Source organism: Ischnura elegans, chromosome 8, assembly GCF_921293095.1.
Source record: "Ischnura elegans chromosome 8, ioIscEleg1.1, whole genome shotgun sequence".
In the NCBI taxonomy this organism is placed as follows: domain Eukaryota; kingdom Metazoa; phylum Arthropoda; class Insecta; order Odonata; family Coenagrionidae; genus Ischnura; species Ischnura elegans.
Genome location: NC_060253.1, coordinates 93,345,433 through 93,367,435, shown reverse-complemented (window position 1 = coordinate 93,367,435; position 22,003 = coordinate 93,345,433). Strand labels below are relative to the sequence as shown.

The following is a 22,003-nucleotide window of genomic DNA, read 5'->3' as shown; positions in this document are numbered from 1 at the left end:
AAAAGTTGGCTTTCAGCAGCGGCAGCCGCGGGCAGCCGTATTTGTGTTGTGTGGTTTTGAGTGGTATTGAGAGTGCCCGGCAGCCAATATGGCTTGTACCTTTGATCTCGTGGAAACTGAACTAAAGGAAAAAGCAGAGGGTGGGAAAGTATTGGTTGTAGGTGCCGGAGGTATTGGCTGTGAGCTTCTAAAAAATTTAGTTTTAACGGGATTCAAGAACATAGAGATAGTAAGTACAGCTGGAGTTGTACTTCATTTGTTACCGGTTAATTCCCGCTTCATTGAAACATCACTTCTAGTCAATTATGTTTCCTATATATGCTTAATTTTTTATCATCTCAGATAGATTTGGATACGATCGACGTGAGCAACCTAAATAGGCAGTTCTTATTTCAAAAAGTCCACGTCGGAAAATCGAAGGCATCTGTTGCCAGAGAAAGTGCATTGCTCTTCAACCCCACTGCGAACATAAAGGCTTATCATGACAGTATTACAAGGTAAATACCATTGCAGTACAATTTTTCTACCCTAAGTAAATTAGATTGGTACTTCTATACTTAATTCGCCTTCGTCTTCCCTCAGCACCACATACAACGTCAATTTTTTCAAGCAATTTTCGCTTGTTATGAATGCATTGGATAACCGAGCCGCCAGAAATCATGTAAACAGGATGTGCCTTGCAGCTGACGTTCCACTCATTGAAAGTGGGACTGCCGGATATAGTGGCCAAGTGGAGGTAATTTCAGTGTAAAGGAGGTTTAAGGACATTTCCTCATCTTCTCTCTGTACTCATGTCTAAATTATCGCATTTTCAAGTTTTAAAGTGAATGCCTCATTCATTGTGAACGATTTTTCGTAACCACTTGTCTCCATCAGAAGACATCAGTGGAAGAGTCATTTTAGGACTTGGAAAAGGCCAGCTGGCTCATTTAATTCTTGGCTTTTATAATTTCCCCGTAAGCGTTTGTCTTTTATACCCTGGCTTCCTTGGTTCGTTTCATGGAGATCTGTTTTTCGGTAACCCTTTTTTGTATCTACCTTTTGTAGTCTACTGGACGATCTTACCCTTAAATTTAAAGATAATGTATTCTAACATATCGTATACCCTTTCGGGAAACAGTTTCTTATTTTTTGGATGGCATCAACTCTTTTTTTCGCTCTTGAATTTGTCTAAAAGTTATGCAAAACCTCTTACAAACTTTTGATGTATATCTTTCTATGGACAGGTTATCAAAAAAGGACTCACTGAATGCTATGAGTGTGTCACTAAACCTAGTCAGAAGAATTTCCCAAGTTGCACCATAAGGAACACACCATCAGAACCTATTCACTGCATCGTCTGGGGCAAGCACTTGTTCAAGTAAGTGAATACAATCCTGCTGAGCTTCTATTCTAACATTGGACCCTCTAAAACATTTTTATTTTGAAATATTCTTTTGGACACATCCTAATGAAAAATATTCAATTGACACATTCCATTTAAATTTGGCTCTTTTTAAATTGAAATGGTTTTTAAAATGAAATATGGTTCCAATTGAATCTTTTTCAACGACTTTATCAATCGAAAATGTCTATTTATAATTTTGTATATTTCTGATGTAGGAGATAATTGAACCCTCAGTTTCATGAATTCCAACTTCTAAAGAAATAATTCACCCGGGCATAGAATTTTCAGTTGAAATCTCATTTGAATGAGTGTTAGAAAATATTAAATTGAGCTTTTCCATGTCTTTCGTCAGTTCTAACAATCTTGAACCGTAATCGAAAAGTTTTGCCATGGTTTACCGATAAGTTGCTAAAGATTCATTTAATACTACGTATGTACATAAAATAAGGAAAATAAGAAGAAAAGTCTCAATACACATACATAAGGATATAGATGAAGTTTTGATGATCAAATGTACTTCGGTTACAGGTTTTAATTCTTTGTGCCCATTGCAATGGGGCTGTTATTTGTGCTTACAATTCCCTCTAAAATCATTTACAGACTTTATGCAATAATTTATTTACATTTTTTCAAGTGATTGTGGCGTTACGACTTTAAATCTTCCAGATTCTGAACATAAGCCCCAGACACAGAGAACTCCGATCGTCTGTCACTAGGTGGATGAGGGAAAGACTCCATAAACAAGAAAAATCAGTACTCAAAGAAACAATTGTCACAAAATTACAAGTCATTTTCAGTCAAAATCTATTACAAGTAGAAATATTCAAAATCAAAATTATTACAGAAAACAGCGATGATAACTGATAATCTCATAAAAAAACGTTACCAAAAACTAAGTGCAAAGCTTTGTTTGCCTGCCTGCACCAAAAATTTATTTTTTTTAATCACTCTCTCAACTGACCGATGTGTTCACTGTGAGCATCGAGAAGAGAAGAGGGTTGGCAGACTGCCGAGCAGTGTCAGAGTGGAGGGGAGGATTTTGCAAAGGAGTGGGGGGGGATTTGGCGATGTCCAAGTTAGCTGCATTGGTGTAAAACTCCCGGTAGGTGCCCGTGTTGACTGGAACCTCTGGAAAACGTCTCGTCATCCAAGCCGGGGTTGGGAGAGAACAGCGTACCGCCGGGTTTCCTCTCCTCTATCTCCTGGGTTGGAGACATAGCCAAGTAGTGTGATAGCTGGTTGAGGCAAGCCGTTGGAATTCAAGTAGGGGAAAAACATAGAAGGATGAGGTGTTGGAGTGAGAGAGAGTTGTTATAGGACAAAGTGGAGTACTTCTCACTCCAAACTGCATTCTTATGTCTCAGCACCCACTTCCCCGAGATTGCCAGGAGTAGGTATTCTGCCATATTTGCTATATAAGTGTTGATCTCCAGGTATGGATGGTTCGGATGGCACAGTTCAGAGACAAGAGTTCCAAGACTTAGTCTCTCCAAGCCTTTGAGTCGAAGGGCCTTTGGCGAAAATCCTGTGCATGAAAAATCTTAGTGCGAAAAGTCCTTAGCAGGAGAAGTTCTGTGGATAAGTTCGGAGGAATTTCTGGGGAGGGTACACTAAAAAATACCAAATGATAATTTTTGAGCTTTTCTTGAAGTATCTTTCTCACCGGCTGTAAACATCTCCTTTGACATGAATTTCGCTTACTGCGACACTTTTCAGACATCTCTAGTGCTAAGCCAGGAATACCTGTATATGGCAACTGGAAGGAAATCCAGGTGGCAGCACTAAGTTAGGTGTCATGGCCGAATAGGGAGGATCGCCCACTTTAGTACGTTTGTTTGTGTGGAACGATAACCTGCGAATACCCGAGTTTTATGTTCTTATTGAAAGCGTCATTGTTCTTATTGACAATTGCATCTGGAAGGGAATCCAGGTGACAGCACTAAATTAGGTGTCATGGCCGAATATGGAGGATCGGATGCATTAGTATGCTTGTTCGTGTGAAACGTTAGCCAGCCAGCACTATACCGTTTAGCCGAATATCAATGGCATTATGATGAAAAACTTAGAAGGAGAAGTTCATGAGCAACAAAATGTGCGGTGTTTATGATTGCACCGACCAGTGTGAGACAAAAGCTATCTCTCTACATAGATTCCGCAACACCCCTAATTTGGGAAAGAAGTGGGAGCACGTCATGAGAATGGGCAAGAGTGAGCTAGCATGCTAGTTTTATTTAAGAAAAAAACAAGAATGGGTCATAGAGAAACATATGAAGGCATGGCACCTTCATTGTATCATTTAATGCCTACTTAAAAATTGTTCGCGTAAGTATGGAGGTGTCAGAGGATGAGATGCAGACGGAAAGAAGGTTGAACAAACTTGCAATAACTATCAATGAATTTTCAGATATCCAATAAGCCAGGAAAGTTAAGGTTGGGGAAATGATTCGAATCGCGACAACTGAGAATTATATGAATATTCCCGGCCGACTACCCACCAATTGCCGGGACTAAGTCTGCTTGAGACAAGTAATTTCTCCCAAAGTCGCACAAACTTTTCCCAGGCGATCCCCCCCACGATCGCCGGGACATCTTCCGCCCGGGGGCCCGTCAAAACTGGGTCGGCCCTTAAAACATCTGTCTCTTTCTCATTCAATAACTAGGCCCTGCTCTTCCGAATACGATGCGGTGCGAAACCCCGACGTTTCTAAGGCCTGCGCGCTTCGTTGGGTTAAAGGATTTCTCGAGTCGCTTTGCCCAAATGGCCAAAATTCTGGGGCCGAGGCACGGAGACCCTCGCGCGACCCGTCTCGCCACTTCCCCATCAATCTTCGCTAGCCGGTGAGAGTCGAGTGACTCCACATAGCAGTCAAAACGCCAATGCAAGGGGAATTCCACTCACGACCACACCGACGTCGAATTCCCTTAAGAAGAATAGATTATTGAGGACGGATGGCTTATGCGAGTAGATGCCTATCATATTGTTTGATGATTTTAATAATGATATATCTCTTGTAATAGATGGTTGATAAAATCGTCAAACAATACACACGAAAACGGAAAAAGAAGCGCCAATTTTCTTCTGAAAAGCTTGTTTCTCGTGTGACATGCCATTAATAACGCTTGTTTGTATGCTAAAGCCCATTGCAAGAACCAAATACTCCAACAGTGCTTCAACCATGACAGGTTACAGCATTCCACCTCATAGCCCTCAACGAGGGACCTCTTGATGTCTCTATTGAACTCCAAAACGTCAGATGTGGAGAAAATTACTTCATCCATTATTCACAACTGAGATTTACCATATACATCAGTATTCGCTTCACAAAATTGCTGAAAACACATCCGTTTCGCACACCGCTAGGCTGTAGCATTAGTAAACAAACCGGCCGATCCTCCACGTCTCATTTCTGAAATTGGCCACCAGATGTCAGCTACTTTGATTCCTGTTGCCAATAGCCATAGAAGCTTGCCGTTAAATTCATCAAAACATTTTTACCACTGTCTTTTTTTGCAGTCAATTGTTTGGTGAAGATGACCCTGATGAAGATGTTTCTCCTGATACAGAAGATCCAGAAGCTGTTGGTAAGTATTTGTATGTTTTGGTAGATGATATAGATTTTGTTCTCATCTTGTGTTCTAAGTAAATAGGTATCAAGTTAATCAAGTTGGTATATGGAGTGGTGGAAACTTAACTAATGCGACTAATTGTAATTTGTAAATAATATCCATGAGTTTACCATAAGCATAATTTCACATTACCATTATGGTGTTTGAGGTATTGATGATACTAGAATCGTGTCATTGTACGCATTCAATTGATATTAAGAAGAGCTCTGCATGTTCATTTTTAACACGTTCCAAGTAATTTTAATTGAAGCGTCGCAAGTTTATGAAAGTTCGCCGTTTGTACTCTAAATGCTAACTTTTGCTACGAATGTTGCTAACTTTCATGAGAGGACACTTCTTCCACACTCGCTATGCGGAGCTGCATCAACATATACAGTCAGGGTGTGTTCCTGCAACAACTATGGAGCGATTTATAGATTTCACGTAGTGCTTTATTCTGTATAGTTGGAAAATGAGTGACGAGTCTGAGGGAAGCAGCTTGAATTACATGGATTCTCAGTGAAAATTTTGAAGTACTCTGAAGATAGGCAGTGTGAAATCAGTCAAAGATGGAAGACATATATCATAATTACCATTGACTTATCTCTAAATGTATGGTGTTTGATCTAATATAAATTATTCTCTTCCCCCTTGAGCCAATAACTAAAATTCTTTATGCCAGGAATGTTGAGTTATTTGCCAAAAGATTTCTTAGTTCTGGAAATCAAGCTTCCATGTTTCCACATACTGAACTAGTAGGAAGAATATATACTGCCAAAGGAAATTGTTCCTCTTTTGGGTCATTTCAGTATAATCCATTTTTGATCTAGAGTGAAAAACTGTATATCTGTGAAAATCCTTTATGTTTATTGTCTCTAACGAAGGTGGTTATCTCATCCTAATGGTGTTGGCCACCTCGTAGAACTCTTATCCCTTGTTTTTCCTTTCCTTGGAATTAACGAAGAGTAATGGATTGACTTCCCCTCCCAGGTTTTTCTCTCTATTCACTGTCATTCAGCTCTTTTATTGTCCACAAACTCCCTAATTCCCCTAGCGACTTTCCTACCTGTTTGAATCTGACAGTTGATTCATTTGTTTTATCCTTGTGTAGGGGATGCTGGTCAAAGAGCATTGGATAAAGTACAAGAGAAAAATGAAGAGAATGCATCAGAATCGTCTGATTCAAAGCCTGTTGTGGAACGGAAATCCACCCGGGAATGGGCCCGTTCTTGTGGCTACAATGTGAAGCTTCTCTTTCACAAATTGTTCCATGACGATATAAAATATTTGCTCTCCCTTCATCACCTTTGGGAGAAGAGGCGACCTCCCACACCACTAACATGGGATAATCTTCCAGATGCAGGTGAGATTTACATATTTTCCACCAATTTTGGCTTTTAACCACTTTGATTCCTGTGGCTAATCACCCTGAAATTTGAAGTGCTGAAAAGCCAGTTGAACATATTTTATATCTGCTGCCTTTCTTTAATTTAGCATTTTTTAACCTATTGATTTAGTTCTGCACTAAGGCCATTTTACACTGGGAATGAAAATGAAATTGGAGCATATTCTAATTTTGCATGAAAGATTCCTTGAATGATTGTGTGAAATGAGCGAGCACCATCCATCGAGCACCCTTTGGAGTAGGAGGGCCCTATAATGACAAAATCTGTTTATTTGGTGGGCACATTTCGACAAAAATGAGCAGTTATATCATGTGGGGCCTACCATTATCCTTATGTTTTTTTCCCACAAACAGAAATATTTTTTACACAAAATTTTCACGCATACTTGTTTATATTTTTGACTTTCACAAATAGTGTATATTGTATATCTTTTGTATTGTAAACGTTTATCTACCATTTTTCAAAATAGGTTTGCATTGACGCTATCGAGTGGTTAGGTGGAAGAAGAGACTTCTTAGTCTCAACCTCGCCCAAATAAAGGCATCTTATTATTATTGCTAAAATATTGCATTTGTCAAGGGGCAAACCCCTGAATCTAGTCCGTGAATGTTATCTTCTATTTTCTTCCCCTGCATCGATATTTCAACAATATTAAATCCTCTGAAGTGACTAATTTAGGTACCGTACACTCCCGTATTATGCGGGCTAATGATGGGGAGAGACGGCACGAATAATCAGAAAACACGGATAACCCAAACTTTCACTTACATGTCTTGTAATGTTCATAATTTATGTAAAACAAACAATATATTATTATTAATTATGCAGTTATTCTGTTATTTTAGAGTGCTTCCCGGACTCATTGAGAGCTTTCTTCGCCAGTTTGCGATCTTTTTAGCAGCGTTAACATGGTTGTACTTGCATTAATAATGCTCCATGTAAGGCCTGGTTTGGAAAACCATACTTCCGTGGCTGTGTGATCACGAGTACGGAAAAGTGGTTTGCACGAATGCTTCAAAACCACTGCTCGACGTCGGAAACTACACTGTCCAGCACCACGCCACATAGTTGTGTCTCACACAAGTTGCCCGGGTCGCAACTGCTGCGGGAAGTGTATCCGTGATCACGGAGAGCGGTCTTACACTGCGAGGCTTGGAAAATGGGAATACGATGCTCCCATGAATGCAGCTAGCACGCCGCGATTGCTTTCGTTTTACGAAGGGGAATCTAACAGAAATAAAAAGCCTGGTGTATCCTAGCATTAATGCAGTTACTATTCCAATGATTTTGTGTCCGATTTTATTTTTTATAAAGATCGCGGAAAATATTGAGCAAGAGTGAAAATCATGCACGGATAATCCGTAACTCGGATATACCGCAGCCAGATAATTGGGAGTCTGGTGTACTTACTAGACTTTAACTGTAATTGAGAGTTATTTCTCATAAGAATTCTTGAGAGCATTTGTGGCCTTGTAGACTTATTTTCGCTAGCAGAAATTAGGAAGTATTCTTGAGATAATCAACTCAATGGTAGAAAGGATTCTGCAGCCCACTCCTTTGTAAATAGAGCAAGCCCCTTCCTTTTCCCCCTTCTCAGTACCTGTATTCATTATGTTCGATTCTGCGAGCTATTTTTATTTTTAAATTTTCATTATGCATTTTTTTTTTTTTTTTTTTTGAAATTTTGAAAGTTTGTCAATATTTTGTTTCCAACCTCAGCCACTGTTGCAATCTGACATGTAAGCATACTTTTAAATCCCAAGGAAGTGTGTGACACCATGAAAAGCATTGAATCTCCACGAGATGGAGCCTAAGAGTATCTTTCTGTTTGAAGAACTATCGCTAGTCCTAAATGTACTTATTGAATGTTGTTTTAGTTCCAGGTAGTAGTCGATCCGAGGTGTCAGCTGGTCTGAAAGACCAAAGAATATGGAGCATTGCTGAGTGTGCTGATATTTTTGGTGATTCTGTCAACAGTTTGAAAAAGCAACTTGAGGTTAGTGTGGTAGTGCTCACGCATATGGTGCAAAAATGCTTTTGCTTTTAGGTGCATATTGTACACAGTTTTTCTTAACCTTATGTGCGATTGTGCCAATGTATGAATGATATTAGAACGAGCTATTTTGTCACCTCATGTTCATGCATTCTCGCATTTGTTCAAGCACTTCACCTCTTTAAACAATGCAAATTGAAATGTGCTCTGGTACCTCTAGTCAGATTGTTATGGGAGTAATTTTTTAGGGGTTGGTAGACTGATAAAAATTTGAAGAAATTCCCATTGTACATAAATCATAACCCAACTGTATTTGTAAATTTTGAGCATTTCAAAGTTTTAAAAATACCAATTTACTGTGTACTAAATTTCTTTATTTATTTATTGAATTATTCAAAAACAGCCAAAACAGCCTTTACATTGAATAGAAAACATAAAATCTGCAGCTTTTACAAATATAAATTATTTTAAAAAACTATAAAAAGGATATAAAAAAAGAAAAAAAAGGGATTCAGAAGATGGCTTTTCGAAGCTGCCTCTTGAATGATCTGATGGGCATTGAAAGATCCAGGGAAGGGTGAGTAGTCAAAATTGTATTGAAAGAGGTAGGGAGCCTGTAAAAACGTGATCTCTGAGAGAGAGAAAGACCGAATTTAGGTTGGTGTAGTAGGTGGTTATTACAGATAGAGCGGGTGGGAATTTGGAGTGAAAAGAAAGGCAGTACATATTTCTGAGGATCGGAACTTGCCATTTAAGGCATTGTAAATGAAATGTCATATAGGTATGTGTTCTAATGAACACCATTGTCACAATGAACAAAACTGTCAGTGCACTATATACATATATATGTATGTAATATTTAATTGACCATTCCAAGTTTTGTACACTTTTTATGCATTATCAAGGTATGGGATGGCAAGTAACAAGCTCCTATGTTCAAAGTTGGAGATGTGGAAAATGTAAGAGGGGCAAGTTGTAGAAGATTAGGCAGGTGTTGAGGGAATAGTGGTGAGGGGAAACATATTCTTATGGTTAAGGTCAAGATTGTTGGGAGGTTTGGAAGGCTATGGGCAAGTGACACTTGGAAACTATCCATTTAATCCAGTGGATCACTGTAATTTTGAAGAATGTTGTTGATATTCACTGACTCATTGTTACAGTTAGAAATTTCAAAAAATTTTAGCATCCAGGACAACACTCTCATGAACGAATCTTTAACCAACCTTTCCCCCTATTCTGCCAGCCTCGGTGGCACTGGGGTAACGTCCCCGATTGCCAAGCTAGAGGTCGCGGGTTCGAATCCTGCTGGGGTGGATTTACCACCATCGAGGGCATGGATGTATGTGATTGTCAAACAAGTAAATTTTAAGAAAGAATTATCTACTCCTAAACTCACTTGTAATAAAGACCACATTATTATTACATATTAGGTATTATTCTGGTGTACATTTCAAAATTATTTCATTCTCCATTAGGTAACTAAGTTACAATTATAAATAAATACATAGTAATTTATGCCTGTTCATGATGATTATTCTTGAAACCCAGGTCGCTCTACGTAAAAAAAGAAGTGGTGTAAGAAAAAGTATTCTAACCAAGAAATCTATTTCTATTATTAACTACAAAGCTGAATATTTTATTGCTTGTTTTTCTATAAGAAAAATTTCTATTTCAGAAAGAAGGGGAGAATGGCAATCTGATATGGGACAAAGATGATGATGTGGCAATGGATTTTGTTACAGCTTGTGCCAATATTAGAGCTCACATTTTTGGAATCTCTCAGACTTGTCGTTTTGATGTCAAGTGTAAGTATTGATTCTATCTTCATCAAATTCATATTTTTTCAAATCGGATCTTTTGTGATATACATATTTAACCTTTATCTATTATCTCTTGTAGCTATGGCAGGGAACATCATTCCTGCCATTGCCACCAGTAATGCTATAATTGCTGGTGTAATAGTGCTGCATGCATTAAAAATCTTACGGAACAAAATTGAGGACTGCAAATCGGTAAGCATTCATATTACACTGTGATAGTCATAGAAGAAGACTGAAGTATCCATCCTTTCCAATGATGAATGTGAATTCCTCCTGCCAAAATCATGAATTAGGGATTCTTTGAGTTTTTTTATGGGACATGATGATTCTGTAAAAATAAGTGTATTAAAATAGTGCTTTACATGCATGACTCCATGAGTGTTGAAATTCCTACTGTATTGTGTAATACCAAGTTTTATTTTACTGTGATTCTCTAATTAAAATTTTACAGGTGTACCTCCGTTTGCAGCCAAATCCTAGGAAGAGAGTGTTGGTGTCGGAACAGGTTCTCAATAAGCCAAATGAGAAGTGTTACATTTGTTCTCCAAAGCACACGGTAATATTTTACTTACCATTTTTTTCAAATTTTCAGCTTATCCTTCTTTTTCCTTTACCTGCAATTAGAATTTTTACCAACGTCTCTCTTTTTAAGTTAGTTTCATTTTTATATTTTTCTGATTACCTAATGGAGGACTTGAACTTTCATATTCAGGTTACCTTGTGTGTGGATGTTAACAAAATGACTGTGGGTGCTTTTGAAGAATTGGTTTTGAAGAAAGGCTTGCATATGGTGGCACCTGATATGATGATTCATGGCAAGGACTCAGTTCTCATTTCTAGTGAGGATGAGGAATTGAATGAGAACAAATCAAAGACTCTTGCGGTAAGTTTCCTTTCGTGTAAGTAATTATCGTTGGAAATTAAGTAATGCTCTTTATGTGAAATGCACATGGGAACTTTACGTAAAGGAATTTATATTAAAAATGCTGCTGTATATTTCTATTCAGTGTTAGTACATAATTATTTACCTCTGAAAACCCCAAAAACTGTTTTGAGTAACTCTGAGAAAAAGTATGCAAAATGCACAGTCTTAAAAAAGTGCCAAGGTCTCTGGATATTCCTTGCAGTTAAGGCTTTGTTAGAGTCATACCAATTTTCTTCAGTATTTATTGTAACAAATTACATAATTAATAACAAAAGAAACAGTTTGCCACACCTGCAAAAGCAGCCATAAAACAGACTTTTCCATAAAGAAAATCCCTCCATCAGTAAACAATCGGATGGGTGTCAAAAAGACACCCATTCTAGGGGCTCCAGTCCTGCATTCTGCGGTTAAAGCATAAGTTTGTTTATCAATATATTTATTAAAATATTTAATAATGTATGAATTATTCTTTGCTCAGTCTTGCATTGTGACTAATTAAGGGATTATAGATAAAGAGTGCTATTTGGAAGTGTGTGAATTATTCAAATAAACTTGATTTAAATATGGCATGATTTTATTCTCCTGAGAAAGAGGAAGCTGTGATACTTAGAGAATTGATGTACTTCAAAGTGTTGGATTCATTTTCAAGTTGCATCATAGGCCTACACTTTTTCATGCATGGAAATAATGGAAGCATTTACTCATTTTGTTTTCATTCTCTTATTTGTAATTACCTTTCACTCTAGTCATGTTGAAACTGAAATTCTTAACAATTTCTGAATAACACTCTGCAATACTGCTTACTTATTGATCTGTTATTTTGATTTGAATCTCATTAAATTTAGTCAATTTGGTTTGATTCTCTTATAATTTCTATGGGGTTTTCTGTTAACTTTCTCAACTTTTAATTTCAATAACTCATTTTCCTTTGCGTTTTTCATGATTTTGTCTGTATATTACTTAAAAACGCTTGAGCAAATACATTCTAATATAGAACTTTTTCTTTCAGGAATGTGGTGTAACTGATGGAGCTCTCCTGGATTGTGATGACTTTCTGCAAAATTATGATCTTACAATTACTGTTAGTCATAGGTGAGCAAGTGAAGTAAATCTTGACTATGTACATATGTACATTCTTTTTTTAGAATATTTGTTGCACTAAGTTATTGGCTTTGATCGTCATGAGTAATTATCTTGGAGCAACATCATAAATTATTTTTTTTTAATCATGCAAATTTTTCTTCAGAGAAATGGGCCGAGATGATCCAGAGTTTGTGATTACCAGTGACCCAGATGCTTTGAAGCCTAAAGAGCTTGATAATACCACCAAAAAGACAGGTAAGTTCTGAATAGGCTTTGATCAATTTGAATGTCAAAAATTATATTTCATATTGTATCCATTGTATATAGTATTTTAAACCTAATAATATTGTTCTCTTTAAAATTTAAATTCTGTGCATTCATTATCATACTATGCTTCATTAATGGCTGGGTCGAGATGTGTCGAATTGAGGATTTAGGGTTATTTAATAAATATATTTATTTATTTAAGTATAAATTCACAATAGGGTGGTTTCCTATTATTTTTTTATTGCTTTAATCGAAAGATTATTACTCCTGGAGTAGGTATTTCACGCTTTTAGATTTTTAAATGACAACATCTATTTTTCGCGATTAAATGAAAAGTGAAAATTTTCAAGCGCGCGAAAACGAGACGCTTAAGTAGGAATGATGGGAAAAAAGTCCGTGTGACGCATTTCTGGTTCCCCCTCCCGCCCGGTGAGGTGACCTTGAGGCGAGGCTTAGCGCTGATACGTCGCAGGATGCTAGCGGATAGCTGAGTACCTTGCTGGATGGTAGCGCTTGGCTTTAAAAAGGTTTATTAATGCCTTATCAAACGAAGAAAACTTTCCGAACTTAGCCAGTTTTAATAGGTGATTATTAAGACATGTTTCTCTGAGCTCTGTGCCTCATGCATGCATTGGTAACCTCAGACGATGTATAACTCCTATCTTCTCCTATAGAAACTAGGTCCCTGTGACGTCATGCGGAGTGGAATTGCATGGGCGCCAATCTGGCCTTTTTCAAATGAGGATAAAATTTGACCCTTGCCATTCGTCTAAACGGGTATTTCAAAAACCAAATAATTTGTGTATTATGAATACACTAATGGTGGGTAACGAATCGCAATCAATGCCTATCGTTTTCTTTGATGAAGGAAACTACCCTATTAGGGACCTTTGTTATAAGCTTGGAATGATTTGTATAAAAATGGGGAACAGAACTTTTCTTATTAGATCCTTATTGCCAACTGAGTGACCTCCAATGATTGATTATGTGGTTATATAGATAAAGGTCAGCAGGGTAAGATCTGCACTGTGGTAATGAACAATGGGCTGATATTAAGTTATTAAAGTATGCTCAGTCTAAAGGTATCCTAGTGGGTCCATCTCCTAAATTTAATGGCCTCCAAGGGTTGTATGAGGTCAAATACATGTACACTGAGGTACATAGTATCCAATATCAATAGCCTTCTAGATGAGTTGCGCCTGGAAAATGTATTTCTGTGGCTATGAATATGTATATGGGAATCAGCCTTGTGTATCTTGTTCTTCTCACTTAGTTTGTGGCAGCTTAGTTAAAAGCTTTACGTTAGCATCTAGGTTACCTACTTCTATCTTTTACTAGAACTAATTTACTTAAGTTGTATGTTTCATTGTTATTTTATGCTGACTGTTTTGCACATTGAATGTTTCCTTACACTTTGAATCACCAAAATTTCCTTCTCACCGTACTCACACTTACATTCTTGTTGAATTTGAATTTTGTAATTTTTGACTTATTTTCCTAGAGAAAGGGCACATTTGGCAATATGAATTTATACCATCTTAGCTGCATAGATGACAGCCTTTCCAAAATTTGGCAAAACCCTGTACCCAATCTACTTTATCTCACTTCTGGTCCATCATCAAGCTGGGAAACAGCAATTTTTATGTTTAGAATGGTGGAAACAGGGGTGAAAGGCATTTACCCAATCATTATATTTCATTCCTCTAGCTTTTTTGGATTTCTGGAATTTATTCTAGAATAATACGAACATATTTTTGTATGCAGTTATGGGAAAACACTTGATTCAAATTTATTTGCATTAGGGATGAGTCGATTCCACTTTTTTTCGATTCCGATTCCAATTTCGATTCCTTCAAATCGATTCCCGATTCTCGATTCCGATTCCATCGATTCTTATTCCTTCTAACAGGTGGGAATTTGATATATCTGTAGCATTGCTGTCATTAAAATTTAAGAATTGAATGGAATAAAATAACTAGGGATGGACGGATCCAGGATTTTTGGAGCCAGATCTTTCGAATCGGATATTTTCGAATCCAAATGCATTTTCAAATTCCTACCATTAAACAAAGTCATTATTCAAGTTTATTGTGGGTGCATACAATCAATGGAATGCTTTTTAGATTTTCATACACATTTTAATATTTTTATAAATTAAAAATTATTTTATGGGCTTTCAAGTTGTTTTTTAAAAACATCTTTACATAGCGGTGAATTCTTCTTGGGTTTCCATCCGGGTGAGCTCCATCTCCATCGCTGCCGACGTTTCCAAAAAAGGCCAAACCGCCCAAGGCTAATCTTAAGCCAAGTGAACTCTCTGCCCTTCGGAGACTCACAAGGAACAAAGACATCACCATTTTGCCGGCAGACAAGGGAAACGCGACCGTCATTATGAAAACGGAAGACTACCGCAGGAAAATGTTAGACCTTCTGGACGATGCGGCGTACCGGATTTTGCCACGGGACCCCACTGAATCAATAACGAAACGGACTATTTAATTCATCAAGAAATCAAACATCCCCGAGGATATTTCACGGAACTTGCGGCCACCGGCACCAGCTCCACCACGGATGTATGGTCTACCGAAGATCCATAAGGATGGTATCCCGCTACGACCGATCGTTAGCGCCATTGGCTCGCCAACCTATAATCTTGCCAGACATCTCACAGGCATTCTAGCGCCCCACGTCGGAAATTGTGGACATCACGTGAAAAATTCCGCTGACTTCGTCAAAATCCTAGAGGGCATCTATCTTAATCCATCGGACATCATGATCAGCCTGGACGTAGTGTCATTATTCACCAGAGTGCCACTCCATGAAACTCTGTCTCTCCTAGAAAAGAAATTCGAAGCCAACACAGTGAAGCTCTTTCACCACGCGCTTACTTCGACTTACTTCACCTTCGACAACTGTTACTATGAACAGAAGGACGGCGTGGCCATGGGATCCCCACTTTCTCCGGCCATCGCCAATTTCTTCATGGAAGATTTTGAGGAGCATGCACTCAACTCGGCTCCCCTCCGGCCAAAATACATTTATCGCTACGTGGACGATACCTTTGTCATCTGGCCACATGGGGTTGACACCCTGAAGCCTTTTTTGGACCACATGAACAGCCAACATCCGAACATCCAATTCACTATGGAATCAGAGAAAGAAGGAAGATTGCCATTCCTTGACATATTGGTGCAAAGGAAAGAAGATGGGAGTTTGAGCCATAAGGTTTATAGAAAGTCGACTCACACCGACTTATACTTAAACGCAAGAAGTCACCACCATCCAGCACAACGATCAGCGGTTCTTTCATCTTTATTACATAGAGCCAAAGTCATTTCCGACCAACAAAGCCTTCCTGCAGAACTCGGACATCTGAAGAAGACATTCCGTGGAAATGGTTATAGCTCGAGGGAAATCTCCATGGCCCTGAAAAGGGCCTTTGAAGGAAAAAGGAAGACACATGAAGAAGAGCGGAAACCGGTGGCCAACGCATACCTGCCGTACGTCTCTACGGTATCCGGCAAGATTTCGCGCATTCTTCATAAACACAACATACGGACAGTGCATCTGCCTCACAAAAAACTAAGACAAGTCTTAGTCCGTGCCAAAGACCCGGCAGGACTGAAATTGCCTGGTGTCTACAGCATACCATGCGAGTGTGGTGAGGAGTATATCGGTGAAACGGGAAGAACGATCGAGACCCGAATCAAAGAGCATAAGCGTCATCTCCGGCTGTGCCAACCATCGAAATCGGCGGTTGCGGAGCACGCCATCAATCTCGACCACGCGATTCGCTGGGAAAACACCAAAATGCTCTGCCACTCCAGCGGTTACTGGGATCGTCTCACCAAGGAGGCAATTGAAATACGACTCTCCAAGAAAAACTTCAACAGAGACGAGGGTTTCAACTTAAGTAAGGCATGGAACCCGATTTTGAAAGTGGCGGGAAAAGCGCACTCTTTCTCCGCCAATCAGAACGACCCAACATAACGACCGAGGATATGTAAACCTGGCACTTTCCTACTGGCATCATCGGCCCTGATGACGATAGAAAAGGATTCTATCGAAACGTCGGCAGCGATGGAGATGGAGCTCACCCGGATGGAAACCCGAGAAGAATTCACCGCCATCATACGCCGGGAAAAAGTGAAATCTTACATCTTTACATACTCAGGGCCTAAACTGTTACGCTTGGGTTTGGAAATGAAAATAGGAAAATTCTTAGGATGAACCACTGACCAGTGGCGTAGCGTGAGGACCCCCCCAAAATATAAAAACACAATTACTTTCCTTCATAAAAGGAAACAAAATATTTAAAAATCATGAATTTACAAATGAAAAAAATGAATCTTTGAAAAGTGAAGTATTTTCCATTATGGAGGGCGTTAAAATTAGTTTGAAACCCTCTCCTTTGTACCCTGTTGTTTAAAAATTTCCCCCCCTGGTTTTGGATCCCCCCTCAACAAAATTCTTGGCTACCCCCCTGCCATCGACTGAATTCAAATTTTCCTCACTCACGTTTCCCACGAATTTTACTTTCTCATCGCATACGGACTTGTGTTTCATCCGAAAATGCTTCAGTATTGAGAGGTGGATTTAGCACATCCTCGCGATAATTTACGCCACAGTGCGTAATTTTATAAAAAAACCGGGCACTAAATAATGGGTTTTAAACTAATTTTAACACTTTTTATGATCGAAAAACTTAATTTGTTAAAGAAAATTTTTGTAAATTCCTGATTTTTCGATATTTTGTTTTCTTTTGCGAAGGACAATAACTGTGTTTTTATATTTCGGGGGGTGGGGTCCGGACCCTCCCCATGGCTACGCCACTGGGAAGGAGCGCGTAAAGGAGAGGTGGAGAGAAAGGAGCACGCTCCCTCCGTATTTCAAACAACGAGGCTACAAATGAGGGAGTTGGACGAAGAAGTTAGATCTTGCTTCAGTGACGTCGTTGCCTTCAAAGCGAAGCGCGCTACGTGGTATATGTAGTTGGCGTTTCCAATCCGTCTCTAATTGTTTGAGGGGTTAATGCTGCGCTTGTTTCATTGAAAATCATGCTGTTTTGAAAATGTTGCATATCAGTAAAGTGTAATTGTAGATAGAAAACTGAGTAGCAATCAATTAGAGCTGAAAAATAAACATAAATATCGTCAGGAATGCGTCTCGTTTGGTCTCATTCTTTTATAAATCTCGTGCATATCATCTAATTGTCGAAGCTATCAAGATATCTTCGGGCCCAGAAAGTCACTCTCCTAGCATTTGTCGTCTAGAAACGGAGAATTGAAGCTGGAAGGCCAAAAAAGGTCAGTTGGTGAGACGAGTTAGGGATGAAACACGCTTCAATTTTTTTCATGTGATTTGATATTCTCCTTAGAAGACAATGATTTTTGGTCCGTGTGATTTCGGATACGAAAAAAAACAACAGAGGCACGGGCTGATGGACGGCCGAGGCTGGTTTTCTGAAATCTGCGACGTAGTTACTTTTGACGTGGTTATTATCCTACGGCGCTGAGATTCCTCCGATGATTGTTCAATCTCTTGGGAAGAGTCACACTATGTGCCAGTCGTATTTTGCCTTTTTTATTTTCTGGCTTGAAAATCCTGGCCACGGCTGAAATTCTACTCGCAACATCTGCGAGAGCTTTCAAACAAAATGGTTCATGAGTAGGACAAGAATCGCATGCGACGACGCATTCGAAGAGAGAATCGGAACTCTTTCCACCCTGATGGGGCGTTGCATTCACTGAAGCTATTATTTAAAATTTCGGATCCAGATCCGATGTCTTCCGCGACTTTGGATCCGATGTATCCGATGAAGGGCAATATCCGCGGATATTTGGATCCGAGGTATCCGATCCGACCATCCCTAAAAATAACAATAGCCGCGGTGGCTACATTCTCGTTTGGCCGCGGTGGTAAACAAATAATGTAGCGTTCATTGCGTCCATACATACCAGAGCAGCCTGGCGGGTGCGCGGTGGCGGCCGAACGCAACCTGTCGAGTCCGCCCGGAGGCCGCGGCGGCTTATGCCAAGCAAGTATCAACTTCCTCAAGGGTTGCATTGATGAAACTGGGCTATACAAACGCGAATGTGTCTAATTTTTTTTATTATTGACGCAGACGCGTGCTAGTCTCAAAAAGTTACGTATATAAAAAACCCGCTCTCAGCGCGTATTTATAAGAAACTTTTTTCACAGGAAAACTCGCTCTCTGCACGTTTTTATTATCATCAGACTTCAAATATCATTCGAAAATAAAAAAAATATATTTCGATCTATTATACTTTAAAATTGGTGGTCGAGATGAATTCTCCGAATGTGATTCATCGCAATACTTTGATTTGCCGTGACCAGCGGCTAATAAAAGAACGGAAAACGCATGCATTGCTTCCCGATCCCGAGGTTTCCAATTTTTTTTTCTCTTAGAGTTGCTCATGATCACGCACCATTTCAGGGTTCGTCGGTTTGTCGCTCTTGCCGACATTTTCACGTTTCCGAGGCCGCTTAGGTATGTTCGTCGCAGCACCCGCGAGCCGGGCGTATTCTCCGCGCGGGCAAGGCTGACACCGCGGCCGCTTGGGTGTGTAGCGGCCTTTATGCCCCAAACTTATAGTCTATGCTCAAAACATTTATCTTCCTGGAATCGATGGAATCGGAATCGACTTTAGGCGATCGATTCTCGATTCCGATTCCGTGCCCGAGAATCGGTGGAATCGAGAATCGACATTTGGAATCGACTCATCCCTAATTTGCATGCTTGATGTTGATATTTATTCTGACATTTTAAAAAATTATTTTTCCAGAAGAGAATGATGATGATGATGACTTGACATGCATTGGTGATGCAGTAACAGTGTCCGACTCGGAAGAGGAGCATGTGCTAGGTGCCTTGAAGCGCAAGAGTATGCTTGGTGATAATGGAACAGATGATATATCAAAAAGCAAAAGGTTGAAGGTTGCCTCTGAAGCTGATCATGAAATTATTATTTTGTAATTTTCTATTATTTTTTTACTCGCAGTCCTTAGTTGAGGGTTGAAGGCAAGATGAAGAAACAGTGTATGTTTATTATTGTTTTCTTTTTTTTTATTGGCATATCAGTTGCCAGAACCAGAATGACTTGGAAGTTATGTGTGTTATTTCCAGAGCTCATTTCACAGTTAATTCCAGATTTGGTGCTCTCTTGTTCATCTAAGTAATAAGCTCATATTTCCTCAGATCTCCTGCCCATTATCCATTGATTATGGCTAGCATTTTATCAAATGTTTTATCGTTAATCTGTGAAACTATTGGCTGGTATCCAGTTTCATTTCCAAGTCAAAACAAATTGTAATTTTTCAATTTCTCTGTGTATCTGGTTTTTGTTGATTCAGTATTTCTGTGCTTTAAGGCAGGCCAAACAGAAAAGGAAAACCCCATAAGTTTTATTTTGATTCACAGGAATGGAAACTATTTACACCTCCATAAATATTGTAATAAATATACTTGCATATTGTCATTTTTTAATAAAACAATGCAATTCAAAATATTTATTGTTTTCACCATGAGGGAAACAAAATTCATCCCAGGTAATTAATGATGGAAGGTAAGTTTACATGAAATATTATAATAGTTGCCCCAGAGTATCTTACTTTTGGTATCGAGTTTCCTATTTCATTCAGCATCAGCACCAATTTCCTTATAGAGTACACCTATTGCTGCAGTCCTGTTACCTTTCATTCTGTTCACCTATCTTGGTCCATTCTATTTCATGCTTATTCAATATTTTTCTCTTAATCATGGTTTTCCCTCGCCACGTTTTACTTGATCCATCCACACCTCTCACACATATAATCTGTTCTAGCAGTTTCTTCTCACCCACCATGTTAACTTTTTTTTTACTCTCCATATCACCTTCTGAGTCTTTTACACTCAGGACCCTCACTTTGAATGACTCCGGGTATTCTAATCCTCCTTCCTTATTCTACCCATGTTTCCACACACAAAAAAGTTATACACACCAATCAGATCCTTCTTTACACCCAACATTAAAATCCCGTTTCCAAGATTATTTAGCTACAGTACCAAGGACTAATACTAAGGACTCGGATATGAAAGGCACTATTTTTTGGAAAGGAGAGGGAGGAGGATGAAAATTGGATGGAGTCCTTAGAGATGTGGGCATGAAGGAGATATGTAATATGAATAGAGAAAAATGAGTGAATTTCAGGCCATAATGTGTAATTGTAAGAGCAAGCAAATGACCATAATAGCAGGATAAAACAAGAGGTGCTAAAGAAAAAGTGTTTAATTCAGAGATACAGCATAATTGAATCCCTTGGTTAAGGAACAAATGGTAGTTCTGTTGATATCAGCTGATATGACAAATTGCAATAGCTTCTCACATTAAATCATTTGGTAGCTAGCCAAGTCTAACCTGTACACAAACATACTCATGGCTATCTATAGTAGTAAGTTATTCGAATATTTAATCCTTAGCAATTACTGTAGCTAAATAACCTTGGAAACGGGAATCTCCTTTCAATAGACAACTTAAATTTGATGCCATGATATTTAGTCTACCCAAGAGGGGGAGATGTGGATACTGCCACTTTTCACTTGTGCGATACTGACCCAGGAGTCAGGGGCGGATCCAGGATTTTTTTCTGGGAGGGGCACAAGCAAGGCCGTATCCAGGATTTTGTTCTGGGTGGGGCACAAGGATACCTCGTAATACAAAACGAATGCAATGATAATGGGACCGTATTAAAAATCTTGCATATTTTTGAGGGTCTGGGGGGGCACGTGCCCCCCCCCCCCTGGATCCGCCTATGCCAGGAGTCACCCAAAAGTTTGAAAAAAGATAGTCACCATGCAATGCCTTAGTATAACGAAGTAGAGAGTGGGTAAACTGAAGAGCTGCGGTGTCGTACCAGTACTTTAAAGGTCTGAATTGCCCTCACCCCTGTCTCTTCCTCTATGTGCTGCACAGAGCTAACAGCATTCTCAGGTTTGCCGTCAGGTGCTGCCTCTACTGGTTGGCAAATGCTGAATTGACTATGCATAATCGTTTGGTCAAGCTTTCCTAACCTGTCCTACCAAGAGTTGCCGAGCATAACCAAGAGAAGTCGAGGGAGCAGGGATTTACTGGCATAAGTGATGACTAGCAGGGAAACAAATGAAGACCACCCAAAAGGACCAACTGTATTTCACAATGAGATTTTCATAAGAAAAGTTGGCCTGGCAGATTAATTTACAGGGTACAGGTACTTGAAACATGTAGACTGCAAAATTTTTATGGGATAGCTGATACAAAGGTATGTACTTAGGAAAATTTTGTAAAGTATGTTATCAGTACACTAATGTGATTATGGAGAGGCCTTTTCCCAGCAGGTCTGTCTCTGAGCTCGACTCCATTATCGCATGCTGAGCTGGTCATGTTGAAGACCCTCACAATCCAACCATACATTTTTGACCAGATGATCGATGTGAAAATTACTATCACAGAAAAACAAAGCAACATAGAAATGAATCTA

General features: G+C 39.1%; 1 protein-coding gene across 1 annotated transcript; it reads left to right on the top strand.

Annotated features, from left to right (window-relative positions):
- Nucleotides 1-20,016, top strand: LOC124163481 (SUMO-activating enzyme subunit 2). Its single transcript, XM_046540419.1, has 14 exons — nt 1-229; nt 343-497; nt 583-736; nt 1,227-1,360; nt 4,902-4,969; nt 6,105-6,356; nt 8,277-8,395; nt 10,068-10,197; nt 10,292-10,404; nt 10,664-10,768; nt 10,925-11,095; nt 12,147-12,229; nt 12,384-12,475; nt 19,294-20,016. The coding sequence occupies exons 1-14, from the start codon at nt 89-91 to the stop codon at nt 19,482-19,484; spliced, it is 1,908 nt and encodes a 635-aa protein (XP_046396375.1). The 5' UTR covers nt 1-88; the 3' UTR covers nt 19,485-20,016.
- The last annotated feature ends 1,987 nt before the right edge of the window (nt 20,017-22,003 follow it).

What these genes read in the sequence shown, in the direction of transcription:
- LOC124163481 (XM_046540419.1), top strand. Translation starts at nt 89, where the DNA reads ATGGCTTGTACCTTTGATCTCGTGGAAACTGAACTAAAGGAAAAAGCA. An exon ending in GATATAGTGGCCAAGTGGAG is followed by an intron (nt 737 to 1,226) that starts GTAATTTCAGTG and finishes TTCTATGGACAG; the next exon opens with GTTATCAAAAAAGGACTCAC. An exon ending in TTTGTTCTCCAAAGCACACG is followed by an intron (nt 10,769 to 10,924) that starts GTAATATTTTAC and finishes TTTCATATTCAG; the next exon opens with GTTACCTTGTGTGTGGATGT.